At 39.0% G+C, this 24,950-nt stretch overlaps 1 protein-coding gene across 1 annotated transcript; it reads left to right on the top strand.

Annotated features, from left to right (window-relative positions):
- The first annotated feature begins 590 nt into the window (after window positions 1-590).
- On the top strand, window positions 591-19,847 carry CNDP1 (carnosine dipeptidase 1). The gene is made up of 14 exons (XM_041484829.1): window positions 591-666; window positions 3,343-3,492; window positions 4,729-4,829; window positions 8,394-8,511; window positions 9,320-9,463; window positions 10,753-10,915; window positions 11,853-11,941; window positions 14,050-14,250; window positions 15,691-15,775; window positions 16,327-16,487; window positions 17,850-18,014; window positions 18,198-18,339; window positions 18,747-18,894; window positions 19,728-19,847. The coding sequence occupies exons 4-14, from the start codon at window positions 8,434-8,436 to the stop codon at window positions 19,831-19,833; spliced, it is 1,482 nt and encodes a 493-aa protein (XP_041340763.1). The 5' UTR covers window positions 591-666; window positions 3,343-3,492; window positions 4,729-4,829; window positions 8,394-8,433; the 3' UTR covers window positions 19,834-19,847.
- The last annotated feature ends 5,103 nt before the right edge of the window (window positions 19,848-24,950 follow it).

Below are 24,950 nucleotides of genomic sequence, written 5' to 3'. Positions count from 1 at the left end.
CACCATGCACATCACCACCTCAGTGACTTGTGCCCTGACTCTGCCAGTTCCTGGACCTCACGGAAAGGTGGGAGGAGGCAGTAGGAAGAGCTTCATAAACAAAGTGATGCATAGTTAGTGTCAGCTTGATTCTGTGAGCCCGAAAAGCAGTCTCTGGTGTGTCTGTTTGGAAATGGCTGTGAGTTACCAGCTGGATAAAAGACTCACCTGCAAGGAGGACATTAATTTTCCCTAAGGAACACCTATGCTATTTGGCTGAGAAAAGCTGTCAGAAGGATATCAAGATGGGGATAACCTCTTGCCATCATTTCAGTGTGAGTAACATCTGAAAAAAAATTAAATTAATCATTAAGCCAAATGAATTTACAATGTTGCTTTTGGAAAATAGGACAGTCTATCTCAGCACTCAGAGCAGTGTACTGGAATTGGCACTGGACAAGAACTAGTTTGCTTCTCTTATCGCTTAAAGCCTGAGTGCTTGGAGCTCTGGGTACAGAGAGGCTGCTGAATGAGCCACCAGGCGGTGTGAGGGCTCCGTGTTATTGCTCTTCCTCCTCACAGTTCCTCAGATCTTTGTGGCCCTACTCCTGGAAGGTGCTGGGTGTCATTGCTCTGTACAGAGGACAGTCTGCAGCCACCTATCCTTGTGGAGCATCTCCTGCCTGGGTAAGGGGACCTTTTCTAAGTCAATCTCCTTCCACTGACATACCCAGGTGTGATTATGGACATCCAGGCAACAACTACCAAGTCAGGGTCTAGGGGATCTTTTCCTCTCTATCAGCACAATCTCAATCCACTGTTGACAAGCTCTCACAGTGGACAGTGTTGCTCAACTTGTGTTTTGGCATCAGTTGTGGTTATCCTGAAGGATGGTGGCTGGGAAATACTTTTCTAACTGCAGTGTGAAGCGGGAAGGAGCCAAGAGATGGAAGGGCTTTCTGCTGCTACTGCACAGGGAAGTAGAAATATCTGTAGGGAGGGGAGATATGGGAATTGTGTGAAAGGGCCTCTCCATTCCACACCAATACTTCTGGGATGCAATGATAAATTATATTAAGGGAGTATATTGAGAAATGACAGTAAGCTGCAATAATAACCAGGTACCACTGATTATTACATGACAACAACATTCCTGCTGTTCTGTACTACACTTTCAAGAAATGAAAAATAGCTGTCTTGATAGAGTGACAAGATAGCTGCTTATAGAGTGACAGGAAGCATTGAAAACCATCATATCATTTTTCTGTCAATGAAATATTGTTCCTAATAGCATATTTCTCAAATATTTGCTCACTCAAACTAAGGATTGTAATTATTTAAGATACGCTTTTAATTAAGGCAACAATTAAGGCACGATAATTCTGCTGAAATGAATATACCATCAATTTGTAACCAAGTGAGGGTGCTACACTTTGCCCTGAGGTAGTAATGGAAACACAAAGTAGGGAACCATCTCTGCTCTAGATTGTTTACATTTTCAAAAAACAAGAGAATAGAGCCAATTATGCTTCCCCCCCCCTCTTTAGCCTATTGTTTGAGTTCTGCTCTTATTTTCCTTTTATCAGTCTATTTCCTCCTGCTTAAACACTTACTGTATCCCAAAGAGGATATTCAACCAAACTATTCCAGTTGGTTCTTTCATTTCTTGTAGTTAATAAGCTACCAGCAAAGAGTGTTTTTATTGAAGAGATAAACCTGCCTACATTTAAAAATCCTTCTAAGCAATGTTGGCAATGTTTATGATAGCCCATAAATGGAATAAGGACCATAACAAAACAAATCTCTTATATTGTGGACCTTAAACCTTGTTACAAGTTATAGGTTATAAAATAAGGGACAATTAGCAATGAAATACTAAGCTATAAAGTAATAATAGCTTTTTTTTTTTCCCATGGCAGTATAGTTCCTCAGTAGTATTATGTGATAAATAGACAAATAGTTAAATGGATCTACTAGATATAATAGATCTATTTTTAATCTGACTTGTACTATTCTAATTTAGGAATACCTCCAGTGTGAAACACTTAAAGCTAAGATAAATGAAGGCAGGATTCATGTAAAAATAGAATTATTTTAAATAAATTAAAACAAACATTGAATTCCCCCCCAAATTTTGCATTTCATTTGCAAATGAGGTTTTACACATTAATCAAGTGAAGAACAGGTACTTAAAAAAGTGAAAGGTTCTGAGACAGGACCTGGACCTCCCTTATTACTTATTATGTTTTTTACTGTATTTGAGCATGCCAATAGAGGTTCTTTCAAATGGGCAGAGGACTTTAAGGGTAGAAATTTGTATGCAGACACAGGCACCTTAAATTTACTACAAGTTCAGCAGTTCTCCCTTCTGATATGCAAGATGTAGCAGTGAGAAGACGGTGAGGCTATCCACATCTAAGAACAAATACTGCATATCCCACAGTTCTTACCTATGAACCTTTCTGCCATGAAAAGAGCAAGAGTCAGCAGAGCTGTATTTCCAGAAAGTATATTTTCATACCCACGTTTGTCTGATTGCAAACCAATCAGCAGAAAATTTTCTTCGGCAAATAGTGAATTACTCCTCCTCACTGGGCACAAAGGATAATACTATTTCCTGGGAGAAGGGCTTTGCCTTAACAGAAATGTATCCCTTTTTTTTTCCAGTTTTCAAGACAAAGCATAATCCACCTCTTTTCTCTGTCCTCCAATATACTACAGTAAAGCAGCAACACTTATCAGCAATGTTAAAGTGCTTTCTGGCACTGGGATTCCTCTTGGAATACATGACTTGATGTGTTACTGATTTGGCTATCCTGATTTGATTATTGTATGACAGAGTGGCAGAAGTGAGCATCTAAACCCAAAATTAATCTTTAACATAAAACTATCTCTTCATTAACTGCAGAACTTATCAGTAAAATTGAGATAAAATGCCCCTGTTCTGGAGGTGAAAGAGGACACCTTTCCAGTTCAGGCTCCCATCATCAGCCACAAAGGCAGCTGCAAAGAGCACCCAGAGATAAGGACATTCTTTTAAAATATCATCTGTATTACAGCAAAACAGAACTGATAAATAGGGTATCACTTTTTCCACTAAAGGGTTGACTTGAGCATAGGCAGGGTGGTCATTGCTGTTCTCCAACACACCATTCAGGCAATCAATACTGCAACACTTTAAGAGCTGACTGCTGGAAATAGCACTGGGTATTGCAGTGTCACCTGCCAGCAAGTGCAGACCTCGCCTGTTCTTCCCACCAGATATTTTCATTGCTGTTACACAGTCTGTTGATTTGGATGATACTTCTTTAGTAATCTTCAATTGCAGTCAGGCACTGTGAGCTGGTATTTGTTCCCCTGCAGGGGTCTGGATCTCTGCAGCTCCTGGTCCTCACAACAACGGCGGCTGCATGTGTTCGGGGCTGGCCATATGAAGAGTTGTCATCCTCCTCCTCCAAGAGTCTCACTCAGCTGAAGAGGTGACTGTGGCTTGATTGCCTGCTTCTACCAAAGGTATGCCACTTATCAATGAGTATTGTTAAAGGAAGTTAAAAAATAAACCCATTATCTCAGTTACCTTCCTTGATGGTGATTGCTTAGGGGGAACATTCCTTTCAATGGGGTCCACCATTGACTTGGTAAATTAGTTCCTACTGCCATAAACATCTTTATCTCCTTTCATGTCAAAGGTACTTTGTTATTTGCAAACCAGATGAGTGCTGACTGTTTTTCTCTGAGGTGTTTGCAACCCAGTGTTCAGTTTTCATTGGCATCCTCCTCCCTGCACCCACCTGGAACGCTGTGTCGCAGGGAGGGAAGTGCATAAAGTACATGCTTCAGGAGAGACAAGGAGGCCTCCAAAGCATGTTCAGGACCTACTTATCAAATGTTTGTAAGTTTAGTTGATATTTCATCACAGAATTATCCTGGTTAACGAATCAACTTGGATTTCTTGTTAAATCACTACAGAAAAGCACTAAGTTTTCTTTTAACAGTGCTTAACAACATGGGAGGAAGCGAGACAAAAAATGTTCTTACTACTAAGGAACAAAGGAAGAGAAAGAGCACAACTGACTGCCATGCATTATTTCTAAAAATAGGCATATTACATTTTTCTACAGAGCAGCAACTGCTCCTTTAGATGACATCAAATAAAATACACTTGACATTGAACATTGAAGCCTTTGTTTGATATCCCCCCGAATTTATAATTCTTTCAAATAATTTTCCCCTCCTCATGGCACTGAGATATTTCAGCCTTGCCTGAAACCTTTCTACAGCTTTATTAAACTGACTCCCTTTTTGACACGAGCTGTTCCAGTTGCCATCCAAATGCTCCTGAGCTGCACTTTGTGTATTAGTAGTACATTAACATGAAATTCCACCAGCTACTCCCCTCCCTCCCTCCTTCTACTACAGCAAAACATAGCTGTTACCTAATTTCTCATTTGAATTATTAATATTTTGTGCACTCTGCTGCTTAGTATCTCCTTATATTCATTTCTCAATCTTTGGCACTGTTCCTTACTTTAATGAGAATATTTTTGTGATATTCTATGATCTTTTCTTGAAGTTTTGTCTGTTTTGAAAATATCACAGAGTAATTCCAGATTTCCCTAGGATATTTTGCTTGGTTGGTTGGGGCTTTTTTCCTTCACAGCATTTTAGCTTCCTTGTTTCATTTTCTTAAACAATTAAATGCTAATGAAACATGACAAAGACCTATGTCTCTTGTCTGCCTCTTTCCAGGTCATTCGCACGTAACTGAGACAAAAAGAGAAAGGTATCAGCACCACAGCACACATCCTCTGTTAAAGCAAGCAGCCCTTTTGTGCTTCTGACATTAAAAGGTACGTATTTATTCAAGTGATCATAAGGTGACTCATATATATAAATATATTAATTTTTTTAGAGTGAAAGTGCATAGAATACAGCAATATCCAAGATTTGACTAGAGGGAGGGGAAATCATGATGTGATGGAGACACTGATATTTAAATCCATTGCATGAGCTTGGTGCCTCTAGCAGCCATGTTCTGACCTCTGCTATGATCTTCCTTGTTCAAGCATGGCATAACCAAAAGATCTGTTTTTACATAAGTGAACTTGAGAAGCCTGTCTAGTTTTCTACACTAAGGTTAAATGAGGGTGCATTCAGTAGCCTCTGTTGTAAATGTTTTCCAAATTGAGGTTTGGAAATTACAAGGTAATTTCTATTTTTCATAATTTTTCTACAAGGTTTTCACCTTTTTCTTTTTTTTTTTTTTTTTTTTTTTTTAATTTCACCATTTTTCTACAAGGTAGAAATATGAGTGAAATACATGTGAAACTGAGGCATCCAGCCAGCTTTGTGGTAAAGGAAGATAATGGCCCTGATGTCTCTCTAGATGAACAGCTGATTGAAATCCTGGGATCTCTTGACCAGCAAAACTAGGTTTCATCCCACCTTCAGATGAATTTTCCTTATGCCATTCCTATCTCTGTCACTTTCTTCTGGGGGTACAGTGCCTTGCACTTTTCCAGAGCCCCTCACATATGCACCCATCATGGTCCTATCCTCTTCTTCAGCTCATGTGATGCCCAGCTCCCAGGTGGAATACACTTTATCAGTCAAAAGAACCAGCTTGAAGGTAAACTTTGCTCTCCTGGGACACGCTGCTGGCTGAAGTGAGACTGAGCAACACGGCACAGGAAGAGCCATTGTGTGGGCCCCCAAAAGTGCACAGTGGCAAAAAGAGAATAAAATAACATAAATGGCCTCTGTGCTCAGCTTTTACCTAATGCTGATTTCTCCAATGACCTTGAGCCCCTTTTGAACATGGCCTGTAATGTCTTGGCTCAGATGCCCTCCTGTATCTACCCAGGCACCACCTCAGCACGAGCCAGTGTCTTCTCTGTGCCAGGAAACTCAGGGTCCAGTTTGCCAGGGTCCTGTTAGCACCTCCCAGTCTGGGGCTCATGGTCTTCTCTCCTCTGCCCTGTGCAGCCTGGGAAGTCCTCCTGACCGTGCCTGTGGTCCACACTCTGACTTCCTATTGCCCCCTCAAAAATGGGCTTCAGTTGACAAATATTTGCAGCCACTTGCACAGTCCAAGACTGGAAGAAACAGCCAGACTGGGGGTTTTAAGTTTAGGGTGCTTGTTGCAGAATTCCTGTTCTTAAGCCTTACCTGCAGAAGCTCAATCCAAAGGCAACTGTAACCTAAATTATCACCACCTCATTCTCTACCATGTCTTTTTTTGCTAAATCCCAGAAGCTGCTTTGTCTCATCTACAGTGTCCAGATTTTTTCCATGCTTGCTTCAAAAATTCCTGTAATAATCACTTTTGCTTTAGGACAAATTGCTGCTGCAGGGACTGGTGATGAAAATATTTGAAGGGGATTGTTGATTAGATCCACCTCTTGGAGGTAGGGTTTACTGTTTTATGGAGAAAACAATGTGAGAAGAAAATGGTACTCTGACCACCACTTAAGGCTGGGGTTTAGTATTTTAAAAATATTTATATATTTAAATAATATGGCTAAATTTAATCTCTCCATCCTAAAAACCACCTCCAAATTTGGATTTTCTTGGCTTGGTTAACAAGTCTTCTCCAAAACAGTGCTTTGCAGATTGACTCTCCTGCAAAATCAGCATTTGGTCTGTTTCAATACCAGTGTTTCCAGTCTTAAGAGATGTCAGGAACTGGACACTGGGAACTATATCTGCTATCAGAGGCCTTCTCAAAGCTTCACTTCAGGAAGTGAAGCAAACCTTGTAATCTTACTTCTGCGGGAAGTTTGGAAAATGGGGCCCATCCTTCACACAGCTAGGATCTCCAGCCAAAGTGAACAATGTTTCCCTCATCTTGTTCATCGTGCTTGGGTTTTCAGTCTTCTTTCTCTGTCAGAGAAACATAATTGAAATTATTAATATTTCCACAGCTTATCACCTTAGCAATGCATCAAAGTTAAGGAGTTATGGATGGATCTGCAACTATACCTTTTGTTACAATTATGGAATATCTTCAGAAAAGGATTGGGTTTTGACCTTAGAGTCCATCCTATCACAGCCTGATACAGCAGCTGTTCTGAATTTAGACCAACCAAGTATTTAGCTATCCAAGGATTACTCTGCTAATACCAATTCAGGACACTAAAGCAACAACTTCAAGCAAACATGAAAGGAAAACTGGAGGAATAAGAAAAACACACTTTAAAACCTTATCTCATCAAAAGAAAAAAAAGATGGCAGAGAGGTTTGCAGGTACTAAATGAATTCTGCACTTATCAAGTTGTTTCAGTATTGTCACTGCTCTTAATCAACCACAAAAGCTATTTGTTTTCTAATACTCTCCAGTGTCAGGCTTGTTTTCCCTTATTCACATAAAATATGGAATGTGTCTCAGTGAATCAATTTTTCTGCCTTCTTCTGGCAGTCTGGGGGGAAAATCATGTCCTGGGGTGCAGCATCACCCTCTGGGCAAGTGAGACTGTTCTGCTCTGTTTTCCACTGGAGTGGCCTCACATCGAGAGCTGGGGAAAGTCTTGGGTGTCACAATTTAAGAGCGATATTAAACCACTGGAGAGTGTCCAAAGGAGGACTATGAAGATGGTGAAGGGCCTTGAGGGGAAACCATGTGAGGAGCACTGGAGATCACTTGTTCTGTTCAGCTGGAGGAGACTGAGGACAGACCTCACTGCAGTCACAACTTCCTCATGAGGGGAAGAGGAGGGGCAGGCACTGATCCCTTCACCGTGGTGACCAGTGACAGGACCTGAGGGAATGGCCTGAGGCTGAGTCAGGGGAGGTTGAGGCAGGATGTCAGGAAAAGGTTCTTCACCCGGATGGTGGCTGGGCACTGGAACAGGCTCCCCAGGGAAGTGGTCACAGCATGAAGACTGACAGAGTTTGAGGAGTGTTTGGACAATGCTCTCAGGCACATGGTGGGATTCTTGGAATTGCGCTGTGCAGGGCCATGACCTGGACTCAAATATCTGTGTGAATCCCTTCCATTTCAGGATATTCTATGATTCTGGAAATGAAGAAAAAGAAAGATGAGTCCCCTGGGCTGTTGGTGTTCTGCAAGTCTTGCCCCAGGGTTGTCTTCCCAGAATATACAATTTGATGCTTGTGTACTGAAAAACAGATGCAACAAATGTTTCTTTAGAAAATGTTACCCCTAAGTTATTTATAAAGCTAGTACTAAAGATGTTCACTCTTTGGTAATTTTTTTCAATTTTTCTTTCAGCAACTTGACTATGAATCAATTGAAGTTTTTATGTGATAGAATGAGTATACTTTCTTCTGGCTTGAGGAGATTAAATGAGACTTAAATAAGTTCAGCACGTTGTGAATGTCTCTGCTTTCTAGTGCTGAAAAGAAATGTATATTGCAGGATGTGTTTAATGTTGAATTTTATCCTTAACTTTCAGCTAGCATCAATTTCAGCCCTGTGCTGCTCTCTAAGGCAGAATGTCCTCTTCATCCTCTTCAGCATTGGAGAGGGAGATCTTCCAGTACATTGATGCACATCAAAGTGATTTCATCAAGGTAGGAGCTCTATTGCAGTGAAATAATGAACAGAGCTGGTGGCCCAGGGGCCTGGGCTCCTCTAGCAGAAGGAGTGCCTGTCACAAGGGTAATGAGCAGGGTTCCAGGTCTGGCATCAGGAGTGCAATATACGCTTCACACAGCAAGGCTGTAAGAGGGCAGACAGCTGGGGACCCCTGGGGTGAAGGAGGGACTTGCATGGACTTCCACAAAAGGGGTGGTTGTGGACGTCCTTTGAGTGTGTTCAGACAGAGGCTCCACTAAGCCAAAATGCAACTGCATGGGGCATGCGAGCCAGATAGGATGCTCACTCTGTCTTTGCTTCAGAACTGATTTTTGTAGGTTTGCTCTTTAGAAGGAGAGGAGTCTTGGTCCCGTGCTGGTTTGTGCTTCATTTTTGTCAACCCTCTGGGAAAAGACAGAAACATAATTAATCTAGTCAGTATCAGTTAGGCTTTCAATCTATGAGCACTTCTGAATCCTCATGAGAACCACCAAGGTAAGTTGTACACAATGCAATTTCTATAATGCAAACTAGTCAGCATCTAGTCTACCTCCTCTTCCACTGGATTTGACAGGGTTGACAATGTGAATGCCTAAGTATGAGCACCCTCCCTGTTTAGAAAATCAGGAATCTCAACCCTGTGGAGACATCTAAGCGACTCTTCTCTATCCTGAAACCTTAGAGAATCCATGATAATGCTGTGATAATACAGAAAGGAAATCATCTTCCAGTGCGGATTTCTGATACAAGGGCCAAGGACAACAGCATTCTGGATCACCTAATTGCACATTTCTTCCTGTGCAGGATCTGAAGGAATGGGTGGCTGTGGAAAGCGATTCTGTTCAACCACATCTGAGGAAAGAAGTAATGCGAATGATGGCATTGGCAGCAGACAGACTTGCAACACTGGGAGCCACTGTTAATTTAGTAAACTTGGGGTCACATCAGGTGCTTCTCAAATTCTTGAACTTAAAACATCATATCTACCCATGGGTCTACCTATTGCATTCAGTGCTATGTACACGTATGTTATGACATAGTGTTATTCTTTGAAAGCTAGATACAAATTTATCAATAGTTCTGTACCTACATGATACCTGCTGAAATCAGGTCTGAGAACTGAGAGCATCCTGGGAACCATACAGGCAATCCAAATGCAAACTGGTGTTCTGTGCATAGGAGGGAGTTTGATGCTTTTAACTGGAGGGAAGAAGTTTGCAAAAGTAAAAGGACTGAGGTTTTTTACTGGGGCTAGTTTTAAATTTTTGTCTGTAATGAAGCATGAGAACTAATGCATCATTTGTCACTGAACTTTATGAGGGAGGTACTTTTACAAGGAAAATGTTGTCAGACAGAACATCTAAAGGTTAGCTACCTAGAGCATCATCTTTGGTTTTCAGAGCTTCTGACAAATGATCCAAACTATTTTCTTCCATTGTTGGAAAGCAATAGGAAAGAATTCATCTCTGAGAAACCTTAGTCTCTAATTAACTTACCTTACTGTAGCCATGGGCTTTTTCCTGTCCGGGGCTGTTATATTCCTAATCTAACAGGAATTCAAAAGTTCAATAATAGTGATTATCTTTTCTTTTCTCTGATGCTTTTGGTGAGGATTCTGATTCTTAGCACAAGGACCCTGAAGTACAGCAAAATAATATTTCAGTTTGTGTCATTTGATGGCTGCAGAGAATGCAAATGGGCCATGTGGAGCTCTGTTCTGCACAGGGCCACATTAGAGGTTTAGCCTTAACCTGTTTTTAAGACAATCTGACATAGCTGCTGTCTCCTGCCAGCAACACTTTTTTCAGATTCTATGTTTGAACTTACAGGCCTCCTGCCCTCTGTCTGTGGTGAAATCAAACCCCAAATTAATTTGTGTGGCTTTTGACTGTTTGTGTCACAATAGACTCCATAGCACAAGGTTACCTCTGTCTTCTCCAGTGCTGGGAAGTGAGAGCTCAGTGAGAAGGGCATTTATGACCATAAAATGTTAGAAGACTTAGATAAAGTCCAGCAGGAAATAAATAAACAGTTGAGCAGAAAGATCTTAGTTTCTCTGAATATGTTTTAACTGGATTCAGTCAGATTTGTGCTCCTGATCAAATCAAAGTCAATTGAGTGCAGAAGTATTTTCAATACTGAGAATTCCAGATTTTTTTGTACATTTGTAAGTTTTAGAAGGTTTGGTTTTCCTTAGTTGCCTTTTTTTTCTTAGTTGCTTTTTTCTTTCTCCACAGCTGCCTGATGGCCAAGTCCTCCCACTGCCTTCTGTGATTCTCGGAGAGCTGGGGAAGGATCCACAAAACCCCACTGTATGTTTCTATGGTCACGTGGATGTGCAGCCTGCCAAGAAGGAGGATGGCTGGGACACTGACCCCTACACACTGACTGAAATTGATGGTGTGCATCTTTGGATCACTATTGGAATACACGACTGAGGTTCTGTGTGGGAGAAGGGCTCCTGAATATTTAACCCAAGTGTGAGGATTTCTGTGGAAATCTTTGGGGCATGTCCAGCAGCTTTCAGCTTTGATGATTGTTCTGTAGCTAGTGAGATCCAGCAGTGACTGCCTAATATTTGGTGTGGAAATATTAGCATTTGTGGTGGAAGAATGAGAGGACCCCTTAATGTAATTATCCTTCCAGCACAGCTAGCTGACTGAAGGAACAAAAATAATGGATACAGGATCAGCAGTTAAGTAAGACCTCAGAAATCCTGATTCCCAGGCTATAACCACTGAGTTGCCCTTTCTCATTATCTGGGATCAATTCCCACCAGCCTTACTGGCATAATTCTTTTGTCTTAGTCCAGTGTATATCCAGTGGGGAATGCTACAGAAGTTTATAGACAGACACAGATTTCAGTTTCATGTACAATGATAACTGTACATGATGTGCAGTTGAAAAAGAAATTAAACACTTTGACTTGTAGCTTCATATTTCAGCCATGGCATTTATCTGTAGGGTTTTTGCTGCTTGTTAGCTGGTCTGAATGCTGTGTCCAGAAGCTGCATATCGTGCAAGCCCTCCAGGCATATCTGGTATGAACAAACAGTTCCTAAGAAGAAAAGTGAAGCTCAAAAATTGGCATGTAGCAGAAACCACAACTTTATGCATATAAAAGGAAGGAAAGAGGGGAAAAAAAGAGTACTGGTCCATTGGGAAGCACCCAAACACTCATCACTTTATTTTAAATGAGTCAGTGAAATCCTGACACTTTTGACACTTCTTCCCTCCATCACTAAATCTTCTGTGGCAACTGGAATTTGCCAATTAAATTGAAGTGATGAGGAAAAATTCAAAGATTGCTTAAAAACTTTCCTCTTTTCTCTTGAAGGAAACCTCTATGGTCGTGGAGCAACAGACAATAAGGGACCAGTCCTAGCTTGGATAAATGCAGTGGAAACATTTAGAGCCTTGAAATTAGTAGGTATCAATCATGACTTCTTTATTATTATTATTGCTAATTTTTACTATTTAGTATTATTTGCTATTTTTTATTATATCTCTGGAGGGATGTATTTACATTCCTGAGTAAGATGATACCTCTCTGTCCCAACAGACTATATACAATTTGAAACTTTAACTATTTCTGATGCAACACTTAGGGCACTGGTCCCACTCCAGTAAGAGCTTGTCTTTGAGCATTTCTGTTTTGGACAGTCTGTCTGCAATGTAAATGCACTCTTACTGCCATTGCCCTGCAGAGGAAAACCCACAGGGAAGCATTCGATATGTACTACATACATTACACAGCTCTGATAATTGTTCTGTTCTCTTGAGAGCTTTTAAAATGGTAAAATAACAGACATTACAGAATGCTGATGAAGACTCCTCTCTGCTGATACATTCTGCTGATCTTTGGTTTTGTCTGCCTACAAGATACCTTCAATTTATGTGTGAAGACAATAAGCATCTAAATATGTTAATCCAAAATGGGCTGTTATGTCATCAACAGATTAATCAAAGCAAATACTTTGAATGGGTGCATTCACCAAATAAAAATACAATCACTCAGATTCTGACAGATTTCTGAGGTCAGATATTTGCCCCTAAATTACTGCAATGACCAACATAGTAATCTTCAAATAATTTAATAGTTTTAGAGTAGTCTTAGCCCCAAAGTCAAGGTAAACCAAAAATATATTTTAGACTTGTAACTAAGTTAACTATCATCCTTTAAGCTGAATTTGAATGACATACTCTGTTAGTGATGAGAAGCAGTTTTCTGTCTCTTGTATGACATTATGGCACAAACTGAGCATTAAGTCTTGTTTTTTTTTTTTTTTTTTTTTTTTTTTTTTTTTTTTTTGGGTTTTTTTTTTTTTTTTTTTTTTTTTGGTTTTTTTTTGTTTGTTTTTTTTTTTTTGTTTTTTTTTTTTTTTTTTTTTTGGGTTTTTTTTTTTTTTTTTTTTTTTTTTGGTTTTTTTTTGTTTGTTTTTTTTTTTTTGTTTTTTTTTAAAGTCCCCTCACAACCTCTGAAAAATGTTTTTCTTGCATCTATAGTACTGAATTTACCTCAGTCTCAAACCCTAGAAAACACACCTAAAGAGTAGTTGTTGTAAGTGGATATGGTTATGGGTTTTACATCTTTCTAGTTTTTTCAAATACTAACAGCGATCTTGACATTTTAACAAACAAGCAAAAAAAGGAATCTTTTGTCATTTGAAGTATTTCTCTAGAAAACAGCACAGACCATCAAACAATATTCATTAACAGTTTGTTTCCAAAATTGCTGTGGCCAGCTGATGATCCGTCAGTGAACCCATCCATGACATGAGTTCATTTAATTTTACATATTCATTCTTGCTTTTAATCTGAGCAGCGAATCAAAGGCGAAGACATCTTAAAACCTCTAATGAGAAAATGAATTGCAACAGGAAACTAAGTTAAAATTCATGTCCCCTACGGGATGTGTCAGCATTTTCAACTCCCACTATTCCGTAATAAAAGTTCTCCTAATTACTCTTGGAAATGCATTGTTATCAACCAGCAGTCTTGCAAATTTATGAGTGTTAAAAAGCCAATTACAGTAGAGGCACTGACAATGTTTTTATCATCATGTAAGTCTGGTGATAGACAACACTGGGAAAACCACAGCCAGTGGCTCCCACACGGGCAGTAACAGTGGAAATGTAAGAGACAGGAAATTTTCTGTGAAAATGCAATTGCTATCAGACAGTTATAATTTCCAAAGCAATTAGAATATGGAATAGCACTGACAGAAACCTGTTTAATGAATTATTCCAGCAAGTTTTCTGAAAATGCAAAGAAGAAAAAAAGGCATTGCTTATTGTCCTTTAAAAATGAATAGTAATAAAAACATGAGGAAAAGAACAAATTTTTCTGGGAACCTATATGTGTCTGTCACTGGCTTTTCTAACGTAGCAAGCTATATATCCTACTACTCATCCAACATCTTTCTTATCCTAACACAATTTATATAGCAAACCAGTCTGCTCCTAATTTTAAAGCTTTTTTAAAAAAAATTAAAATGCTTGCTTCTTACCCAGACTTTTCTGATTTTTATGCAGGCTATGCCAGTGAACTTCAAGTTTGTAATTGAAGGCATGGAAGAAGCAGGATCCTTGGGGCTAGAGAAGCTACTTGAGGAAGAAAACCAGAGCTTCTTCTCTGATGTTGATTATATTGTAATTTCAGACAACCTGTGGCTCAGCAACAAGAAGCCTGCCCTTACCTATGGGAGTCGGGGAAATGCCTGCTTCTTTGTGGAGGTAAAGGACACAGGTTCACTCCAGCTGAGCCTCTGAAAGACAGCAATGGTGGAGCTGTACTTAGATCTGCATGCAGAGAAAGACTGAAGGAAAGCTTAATATTTACAAGTACAGAGCTTTCTTCTGCATCCCTTTTGGCTTCTACTGATTTCCCTCCTCATTTCAGTCCCGTTAGCCTTATTTACTTCCATTAACTTCTCTTCAATCATTTCTTCCTTTGATCCCTTTCCTATCCCATTACTCTCCTGCCACTCTGCCAGTCTCTTTTCATCCTCCCCTCTGCACAGCAACTCTGCTCTCGTGGACACCACCCCTACACCTCCCTCTCCAACTCTCTCCAAAACCATTATTCCTGCTGCTCTGCCCTTTTGCAGCAGATACTGCTCAGTATAATGAATCAAGACTAAAGGGACTCAGTTTGGTTGGATCTCTGGGTTTAAAAGCCACACAAAATTTTTGTAAACGCTGGCAGTAGTAGATAAAAGTTCAGTGTAGCCAACACTGTAGCTATATTTAGCAGGCAGTGTGAGCTACTGTGAAATAAAGAGCAGAAATTTCTCATCTGGAAATGCTTCCTGATGAAGCATAAAAGGAATTCAGAGAGAAGATTAAAGAACTTGGAAACTAAAGAAAAATCTGCATTAATCTTTATGTGTGAAAAAGAATGAGGTTTTTGTTGTTTTTTTTTTTGTGGTTTTTTTTTTTTTTAACTGAAAGAGCATTGGCAGCCTTGATTCAATTCTTCTAAGTCTTGGTTAAGAAAAATGATGCTATTAAAACATCAAAAATGATCTCTCCCTGCTAGTAGACAGTTAGCTGTAATGAGGTTTTGAGAAGAATAAACAAGTCCTTTGCAGGAAAATATTTTATGATAAACTCAAGTATGAAAATGTGTCTGGACAAAGAGCCCATTTAATAACTCAAATGCTTCTATTCTAATGACTTGTTATTCAAGAGACCTATAAATTTTTATTTGTTGCAATCTTGAATTAAGATTGGATATATATTCTTAATATCAAACAAGATTATTTTTTCCCTTTTTTAAGAAGATTTTGCATTAAATAAAAAGGATAGACATCTTGAAGAATTTATTCTCCAATGTTAGAAACAGTAATAATATGCAAATGTTTAATGTATGATGTCTTTAATCTTACTGAAGCAAAAGAGGGAGTGGAGGAGGACCCTTGCTCTCAAATGTGTGAGTGCTACACACAGCTGAATTTCTCGCTCGTAGGGGTTGACAACAGAGCTCCAGCTTCTCTGCCAAACCAGATTGCACCTGACATGATGTTTTCTATTTAATAATTAGAAAAAAAAAAATTACTGTTCATTTGTGATCTTGTTGAAAAAAAACTGGAACCACCAGTCAGTGTGGAAAACAAACACTCACAGAAGAATAAGGCAGCGAGTGTTTACAAGTAACCAGAGGTTTTGGTGCAGGTTGAATGTGGCAGCAAGGACCTTCACTCTGGAACTTTTGGGGGCATCATTCACGAGCCGCTGCTGGACCTGATAGCGCTGCTGGGTAAGAACACACATCACTGCAGGAGCAGCTGGGGGGAGCTGCCCAGGGCCAGCCTAAGGAAGGTCAGGGACACGTTTAACTGTTGTAAGGCAAGTCTCATTGAAGCAAGATCCCCAGATTTCCAAACCTCAACACAGCTATGGTGGCGGCAGCTGAGGAAGGGAATGTCCCCAGTAAGGCCAGGACTTGAGACATGTTAAGCTGATGTCAGTCACACATCAATTAAGAACATTTAAGGATTACAGGCAACTTTAATACATCCACACATAGCAAAACCTGACTTTTTAATGCTGCTTTGTATCCCAGTAGGATGATGTTTTCATGTTAGAAGCTGGGCTGACACATCACACACTACACACAGAGAGCAGCTCAATGGTTTTCTTAATAAATATGCAAATATATCAAGTTTGGTGAAGCAACTTGACAGATGCAAACAGTTGTTAGGCTTAGTAATTTGGTAAAGAGCTAGGTAGAAGGGAGAAGGTGTTATGATTGCCAAGGGGAAGAAACAGAGGCTCCCCTTGTACTGATATCTGTATCTTATTTTGTAGACAGCCTTGTGGATTCCACAGGTCGTATTCAGATCCCTGGAATCTACGACAGTGTTGCTGCCCTGACAGAGGAGGAAAGGAAGTTATATGAATCGATTGAATTTGATATAGAGGAACACAGAAATAACTGTGGTGTGAAAAAATTCCTCTATGGCACCAAGGTAACACAAAATCTGTATGAATATTCAGCAGAAAGAATTTAAATCACCTATTTGTAGCATTTATGTATAAAGCCAAACTGAAAGATATTTTCAGTCAATGGCAAGCTCAAAATAAAATAAAGGAGCACTGAGAAGTAACAGATAAATAAAATCAGTCTGCTGAAAATGTAAGGCACTGCATCTGGGGAAAGTGATCTGAAATATGAATAATCAATTAAAAGTAATGATGCAAAACTAACAGTGTAAGTCTCCCTTCCTTGCCTACCCCTTCTCTCCCCCTAAGCCTAATCAGCCAAATAAAACATGCATTAAAATGCCTACATTTAGTTTACATAGTAGGAAAGAAGTTGTATTCAGCTCTGGAAACATGGGAGGCAGCCTTAGGCAGATATGTTTCGGGTGTTTTTTATTTAATACAGATTTTGATGTCTGCCAAGCCCGCCATAAAAAGCATCCAAAGCTACAAGCTTTTCCTTACCAGCAATTAAAAATTATATCCCAAATAAAAAACCAGCAGGTAAGGGCTGGCTTGGAAAGATTTCTCTGCACAAGAATGGCAGCCGGGAGAAAGGAGTTGATTAATTTTTTTATCGCTAACATAATTATTGTGGTGTAGGTTCTGCTAACATGGGTGCTTTTATTTCCAGGAAAAAGCTTTCAAATTACCTAAAGCTAGACTGTAAGAATCAGTAATACACAAGTATAATATAAATCCTCTATCTAAGTTTCAATGCTTTACCTGCAGGAGGATGAATTGATGTTGATTTTATGTGTAGATTAAGGTCTAGTCTCATAAAACTGAAGGAAAGCAGCAGCACCCTGAGGTTCTGCATGAAGACCAGTTTATAATTTATACATTTCTCCTATTTTCGTTAGAATAATAATCACAATATTTTGTTTTCCCTCTGCATCTTCTCCAGGAAAACTTAGTTACTAAAAATTATAATCTTTCCTATTGTGCTTTTTAGTGTTCATTAGTAGAATTTCTTCACTGGTATCATCTGTGATGGATCTGGATTTTCATGGTTTTTCCAGTGATAAGTTCTGGGATAAACAGGCAGTCAGATCAGAAGTTGTTCTGATACTACTGTGCACTAGAAAAATTTACTTAGAAGATTTTTAAAACAATGCTCTATTTTTCTTATTTTTCATGAAAAAATGTTACCTTCCAAATCTTTATATGACTGAAAGTAGTAGTATGTTTTTAAGATGAAAATACACATGCATGGGTTTAAATAAAAAATCAAATATCTTTAAAATACAGAGGTCTCCAAATAAAAGTTTTAGGATGCAAAAAACTTTTTTTATATAAATTGTGGCTTGTTTATATCAATCCCTTATATTTTGAATTTTTTTTTAAAGGAAGAAATACTTCTACACCTGTGGCGTTACCCCTCTCTCTCTGTTCATGGGATTGAAGGAGCTTTCCATGAACCAGGCATTAAAACAGTCATTCCAGCAAAAGTAATTGGCAAATTCTCAATCCGTCAGGTCCCCCACATGGACCTTTCAGTTGTGAAAACACAGGTAAGAGACAAGTCTTTTCTTTGGCCATTACTGTGTGATCTAGTGTCTCTCAGCACCTCACAAATCTAAACTTGTAGTAAACTGAATGTTTTTAGCACTTATTTTTTTCCAAGAGAAGGAGGAATGTGGGTACAAGTTTGAGTTGCAAGATGAGAGCTTTTTTGAAAAGTATTTTCCCTACAGGTGGTGGAACATTTGGAGGGTGTCTTTTCCAAGAGGAACAGTCCAAACAAACTGAAAGTGTCCATGCCTTTGGGTGCAAAGCCCTGGCTTGCTGATGTTAATGATCTACTCTATAAAGCAGCAAGAAAGGCAATAAAAACAGGTGTGTTCCTTTTTTTTTCCCCCCCAGCTCTTAGTGTGTCTATAAGTGTGCAGGGGCATTGTGCTCAACAATAGGGCAAATAAGATTTCCCAATTCAGTGCTGCAGCCTCTTACTCTTACAAATCTCATTGATTTTGACAGAACAACTAATCAGCATCTTCCACACCTTGCTAAATTTTGATATGTTTTCTAGAAGTAGCCAAAAGACCTCATTTACTTATTTTTGTATTGATAAGAAACCAGAGGTTTAAAAAGCAGAGCTGATTTGTGAAATCAGTTGGCTACACACTCAAACCCATTCCTACTCAGAAACTCTTAGTATCAGCTCTTTGCTTAAATCTATGATAGCAGAAAAAAAGCACCTGGATTACACCTGTTTATTAATTCATTTTTCCAATATATTTCAGTTTTTGGAGGTGATCCAGATTTCATCCGTGATGGCTCAACAATTCCTGTTGCCAGAATGTTTCAGACTGTAACACAGAAAAGTGTGATGATGCTTCCAATTGGAGCGGCCGACGATGGGGAGCATTCCCAGAATGAGAAAATAAGCAGGTTTCTTTCTTTGTCTGTTTCTGTTATTAGAGATGCGGGGAGGACTGAAGTCCCTTGGTGTCCATGAATGAGCACGCCCAGATGGGAAGCTTTGCTGTGCACTGGGCAGCCCAGCTAGCTGCTGTGCTAAGCAAGCAAGCAAAATTCCCAATCTAACACATAGCACTATACACTTTTCACTGGGTGTCTACTCAGTCTTTAAATTCATTGCATTGGCAATTTTCATTTCTCTAGCGATGACATTAGCCTCTGATCTGAAAGATGATGGTGTGAATGGGCACTTTTCCATCACAGCATCTGTTTTGAAGTGCCCCAGTCAAAGATACTCACGGTTATGAGAGGATTTTGGTGGTTTTCAGTATAAACAGCTATAATGATTTATTTGTAGTCCAGGGGCCAAAACTCGCATAATTATACAAAAAATAGCTTAAACTTGTCACTAGTGTTTATTGTTGGAGGCACCACTGTAAGCCACTATTCAGTGTGTTGCCTGAACACTTGTGCAGGCTGAGTCAACTCATGCTGAACTCTGGAAAGGGGAGAATCCTAGAATAATTCTCAAATTACTTTTTGTCTCCCCTCATTAAAGTCTCAACGCTGCTGGCTACAGGTAATACCAATTTGGGTATGTAAACCTGGAAAAAGTTTTCTGAAGTAAATACAGAGGAGTACCAAATTGAAGGATGTCCAGCACTTCTGTGCCCTGGGTATCCAGGGGTTACCAATATTGCAAATTCCTCTCAAGACTCATAAAACTTCACTGGACTATGTTCCTAATTTTAAGAGCAGGACAGCCTGACAAGACTTCATCATGTTTCTTTCCTTCTTCACAGACACAACTATATTGAAGGAACCAAATTGTTTGCAGCTTTTTTCCTGGAGATATCAAAGCTACATCGGAACTTACATGAAACTTCCCTCACAGAGACTATCAACTGACAGACCATATCAAGAAAATCAGCAAAGCACTTTCTTAAATTTTCTATCTTAAATAAAACATATAAGTCACATATTCAGTGGCTGTGAATTGGTGGGGAAAAAATAGAAATGCTGTGCTATTTCCTGGCATACTACTAAATGGCATGCATTTGTTATATGGTCCATCAAGTGATCTTATCCCTAATGCTGTAAAATAGGGTTAGGGATAATTCATTCTTGCTGAATGCAACATGTTACATTTTAGTTTTAAACTTCAATATAAAGGGAATTTGTACATCCATTTTATCAAAATGACTTTATTTCTGTTTTGTAGTATCACTCTTCATGCTGCCTAGCTCACATTTCAGTTTCTGAATATGAGCAATAAACACTGTAGTTTCCTCCTAACTATATACAACATCATACTTACATAATTCTTTGAAGATCTACTATCAAGTTAATCTTTTTCCTTGTCCTTCACTGAAGGTTTAAAATAGGAAATGCAATGAAATGTTCTTGTTGAGTTTGAGGTGAAGATTTGCCTATTATTATCTATTTATGGATATAATCACTGAGGTAAGTAAAACTACAACGATAAATAAACATTTCCCAGTTTGGATTCTGCCTTCCCTCTCATCTAAATCACCTCTTACTGTGCTGTGAGCAGTTTTAAGAATCACTTAATGTTTTCTCTATGTGACTTTCTTTCCATACAATAGAAAGAATTTTTTGTAAACATCTGTTTTGGCCAAAGTCTGTCATCGGAACGGTGTTTTTCCACCCAATTAGCAACGTTTAAAGCATCAGTTTCCATAAATAATTAAGTCAAAAGCAAATGATATCTTTTGAAATAAAAATAAATTAGTTGAGAGCTCTGTTTGCTTTTTAGGCAAAACATCCAGCACAAAGCTTATAATTCAAATCGAGGTTTTTTTAAACTTTAAAATGTGATTTGTACTCTAACATAATTCACACATAACCAACCAAACCAATGGAACCAGTAGTGTTATGCCTACTGTTTAAAAAAAGTTACATTAAGTAAATTACATATAGTACTTGGGATCCTTCCTTTTTCTCCTGTTACCTCCCTGCAAAAATCTGCAAGAACAAAGACGTGGATGTAGAGACAATAGAAGGAAATACTCATATGTTTTCAATAAACACCCATTTTCAGCCCTGCCTGAGACTCTGAGACTCACAGTTCAACTGCAAGAGCTGAGTAAGGACTCTGGCTGCTGACGGTGTTCAAGGGGAAAAGGAAGACTCCTTTTCCCCTTGTGTGCTCAGTGCTTGCTTGGCACTGCTGCCTGCAGCACTGCAGTGTACTCCAGGACAAGGACCAAAAGCCTCCAAGACCAGAAGACTCTGGTTTGAGTGTCATCAACTTGCAGAATAATTCTCTGTGGCTCTCAGTTCCCTTCACCTGTTGAAAGCATTTAGGAACCAGCATAGTAATGGATGTTGCAGGGGTGAGTACTCCAGTTTCTGCACAGGACTCAGGGAAGATTGGTCCATGCTTAGAAGCTATCACACCGTAGATGTACATGAGGGAATGTTGCCGAAATATTTCAAGACATATTAATTGACGTAAAACATTGCAATCTCTGCGCTTGCAGTGATTTTACAAGTTACAGAATCACACATACTCACAGAATGTGCCAAGTTAGAATAGATCCACAAGGATCATTAAGACAAAGTTTTGTCCTGTACAGAATCATCCCCAAATTAGCTTAAACCATAAGGGCAAGGAACCTCTGCACATAAATATGACCCTTTTGGCAGAAGAATTGAAAAGTTGGTGAGATGGAGGTGGCAGATTTCTTCACGAAAGAGGGATGGAGACTGTGTTTTAGGAATCTGACTGCTCTAAAATGCCGCTATAATATATGCTGTCTGTGTGTTCTACAAGATTATGAAGTTGGAATGGAAGATGGGCTTATTTATTTTTTACTGTTGCTCTTTGGAATGACGAATAAAATAGAGCCAAAAAAGAGCATCATTTTATAAGCACAGATACTCTCAGAGCAGTGCACTGAAATAAGGTTCTGCTCTGCAACAGCCACTTACTGTCAAGTCAAAACTATGTGAGTGAAACAGTTGCGCCACTGAATTATGCAGACCATCTCCATGCCTCCTTCAGTCCCAGAGGAGAGAAAGAGCATAAAGCTTCAATTTCAGATTCTCCTGTCCATAAAAGAAAGCAAGCATTGGGAAAGCAACTACTGCCCACAGGGGTATTGAGAACTACTCTTTCCTTCTTAGATAATGAATGAGTATCCACCCTGTCTTTCTTTCTTTTTTTTTTTTTTTTAAATATTGGGCAACATCTTATCAACCTTGTGGGAAAAAAAAAATGTTATGCATTTTTTCTGAGGTCTGTAGTGTTTTACAACATTTCTAGAAATGTTTCTTCTTGGTTGCACTAACAGCTATTTGTTGCCACAGTAAATTAAAGACAACTCTACAATACTAGTGTTAGAAACAGGATTAAAGCTTGCTTCTATTTGTTAGCCTTATTCTAGGTGTGCCATATCCCATGTCAGAGCCTATTAGATATTCTCAAATTATGAACAACTAACTACAGAAATCATATGTAAAATTTGTGTGTCTACATATGCATGTATGTAGCTGTATATGTATGTACACTTGCACGATCTACTCTAGTCACTAATTTAGAAAAGAAAAAATCTTGTCCATTCTGATTCAGGTTTTTTCTTACTAACGACTGGGAAAACAACATTGTGGGGATGTCCAAAAGCAGCATCTGTATCTCTGAAAGCTTGATAGATATCAAGACCTGGATCATAGCATAATAAAAGGATTTTGGTGGGAAGGGACCTTAGGGATCACAGAATCATAGAATTGTTTGGGCTGGAAGAGACCTTTGGAAACCATCTAGTCCAAGCCCACTGCAATGAGCAGGATCAAGCAGATCAGGCTGCTCAGAGCACCATCCAAGATGACCTTGAATGTGTCACGGGATGGTGCATCCAACCACCTCTGTGGGCAACCTGTGGCAGTGTTTCACAGACCCCAGAGCACACCTAGCACAGTACTAGGTGCCTATACATAGCTGGTCAAGTTCTGCCATTTCCCTGGTAGAGGAAGACTTGCCACAAGTTTTCCTTTTTCTTATAGGCTGTACATCCGTGTTGTTGGGAACTGAACACTCAAGAATGGGATCATATTTTTCTACTGATTATTAATTTGAAAGAATATATTAGAACATTTTAATTTCCATTTAAAATCAGTGGGTTTATATGTGAAAGTCACTTTTTTATATTAGATAAACATAGTTTTTAATCCTTAAGTAATATTTCAAAAGAGAAGACTGAAAAGTGTGTCAGCTAAAATCATGGAGAATAAGATGCTGACAATAGGAGCTGAAGTCATAGAGGGATGGGCAGCCTCCGGAGACTGAGAACTAATCAGGTCATTGTCTGCTTAGCCTGTGAAAGTGGAAATTAGGCTTACTCACGTAGTTATGGTTTTCCTTTACAATAACACTGCTCCCAAGAAGTTTAACTTTGACTCCTGCTAGTTTTCCTTTCAGAATACAGCATTTGGCTTGTTTCACAAAATATTCTAAAATGCCTTGCTAGTTAAGGATGTTCATAGTCCATGTTTGGACAGGGAAGATTGTGCAACTGTGCCTTTACCTGTGACACAGAGGCCCATGCCACAGTGGCTGGTGCCAAAGACACCCATGAGTTCCCTTGTTTCTGCTGGGACATTCCAGCTGCAAGTAACATGTAAAGTTAAATACTTATTGCTCCAAGGTGAAGCTTAACTGATTTTCAAGCTTTTACCTTGTATCATAGAATATCTAGAATTGGAAGGTGCCCATAAGGATCAATAAGTCCAACTCCACATATATCTGTATTTGGAGCTGGAGACACATCATGCCCTTTAGGAGGTGTGTCATTAAACATTTTAAAAAAATGTATGAATAGAAAAATATGAACAGTTCCTTGTTAACAGAGTGCATATTTGTCTGGTTTGCTCTACTGCCAAATATTTCAGTGATCTTCTCACTTGTCACATTCTTCAGAACAGTGTATGAAGAACACCTCCACATTGCAGAAAATTTCGACAAATATGTAGCAAAAGTTTTTCTGCAATGCTGCTACATTAGATTACATAAAAGTAGACCAGGAAATTCAAAATTATCTGCTAACAACATAAGCACGGTGGTATGCAATCTTGAAATCTCTTTTCATATTTTTTTTCTGCTATGAACTTGAACTAGTGTGAGTCTTCTTCCTGAAGTCACTTAGAAGTCATTTAGACATTTCCACTGCTTTCTAAGGAGGTAAGTCTGTTGTAATGGGAGGATCAGCAGCCCCCAGTTTTCAGCTGGCTGTCACATGGAATGAGTTGCTTGGATGGAGGACAATGGAGACAGTTCCTAGTTACTTTATCAGCTCTCACAGAGTTTTAAAAATACTGCCTGAAATACTGTCTGTAAATACTATCTGAAAATGTGCTTGTATTTTGTTATGCAATCTCACTCTTTGAGTGAAACATGCCACATTCACTCCTCAAGGCAGAAGCAACAGCTGTGTATTTGTAAAAGAGATAAGTGAAAGTGCAAACACACTTCCACAGTGTGAAATCTGAATTATTTTTGCTAAGAAACTCTACTATTGGGAGGGGAAAAAGCCCAACAAAACCTTGCTTGATCTTCAAAGTCCACCTTGCATAAGGTGCACCCCAATAGCAAAGAAAAATGGTCACATTCCTTACTTGATGAGGATTTGAGAATTTCAGTATATAATCAGAAAATTCGTCCTTTAGAACTAACAGCATAAACACGTTATTGTTTCAGTGGATGTAGTTCTAACAGGACTAGGATGCATGTGCCAGGTGGATGATATGTTGACTTAGTGGAGATGAAAAATAAGGATTAAATCTCTATTTCATGTAGCAAACTTTTTTTGCATATTATTTTCTGATCTGCTACCACATTAAATTTCAATGTATTGATGCATAATGTACTTGATGTTTGTATTTGAGATATATGTCTATTTGAGAAACTTGCTTTGTGAGTTTGCAAGAGATTAATTATACAGACACAGAGCTGTAAATTCTGGCAAGCTGGACATCTTCACACATAAGAGACAATACAGGGTAATAAA

This window comes from Pyrgilauda ruficollis, unplaced genomic scaffold, assembly GCF_017590135.1.
Source record: "Pyrgilauda ruficollis isolate IOZ18807 unplaced genomic scaffold, ASM1759013v1 scaffold68, whole genome shotgun sequence".
NCBI lineage: Eukaryota > Metazoa > Chordata > Aves > Passeriformes > Passeridae > Pyrgilauda > Pyrgilauda ruficollis.
The sequence above is the reverse complement of the archived record's forward strand: the minus strand, read 5'-3'. Positions and strand labels throughout refer to the sequence as shown.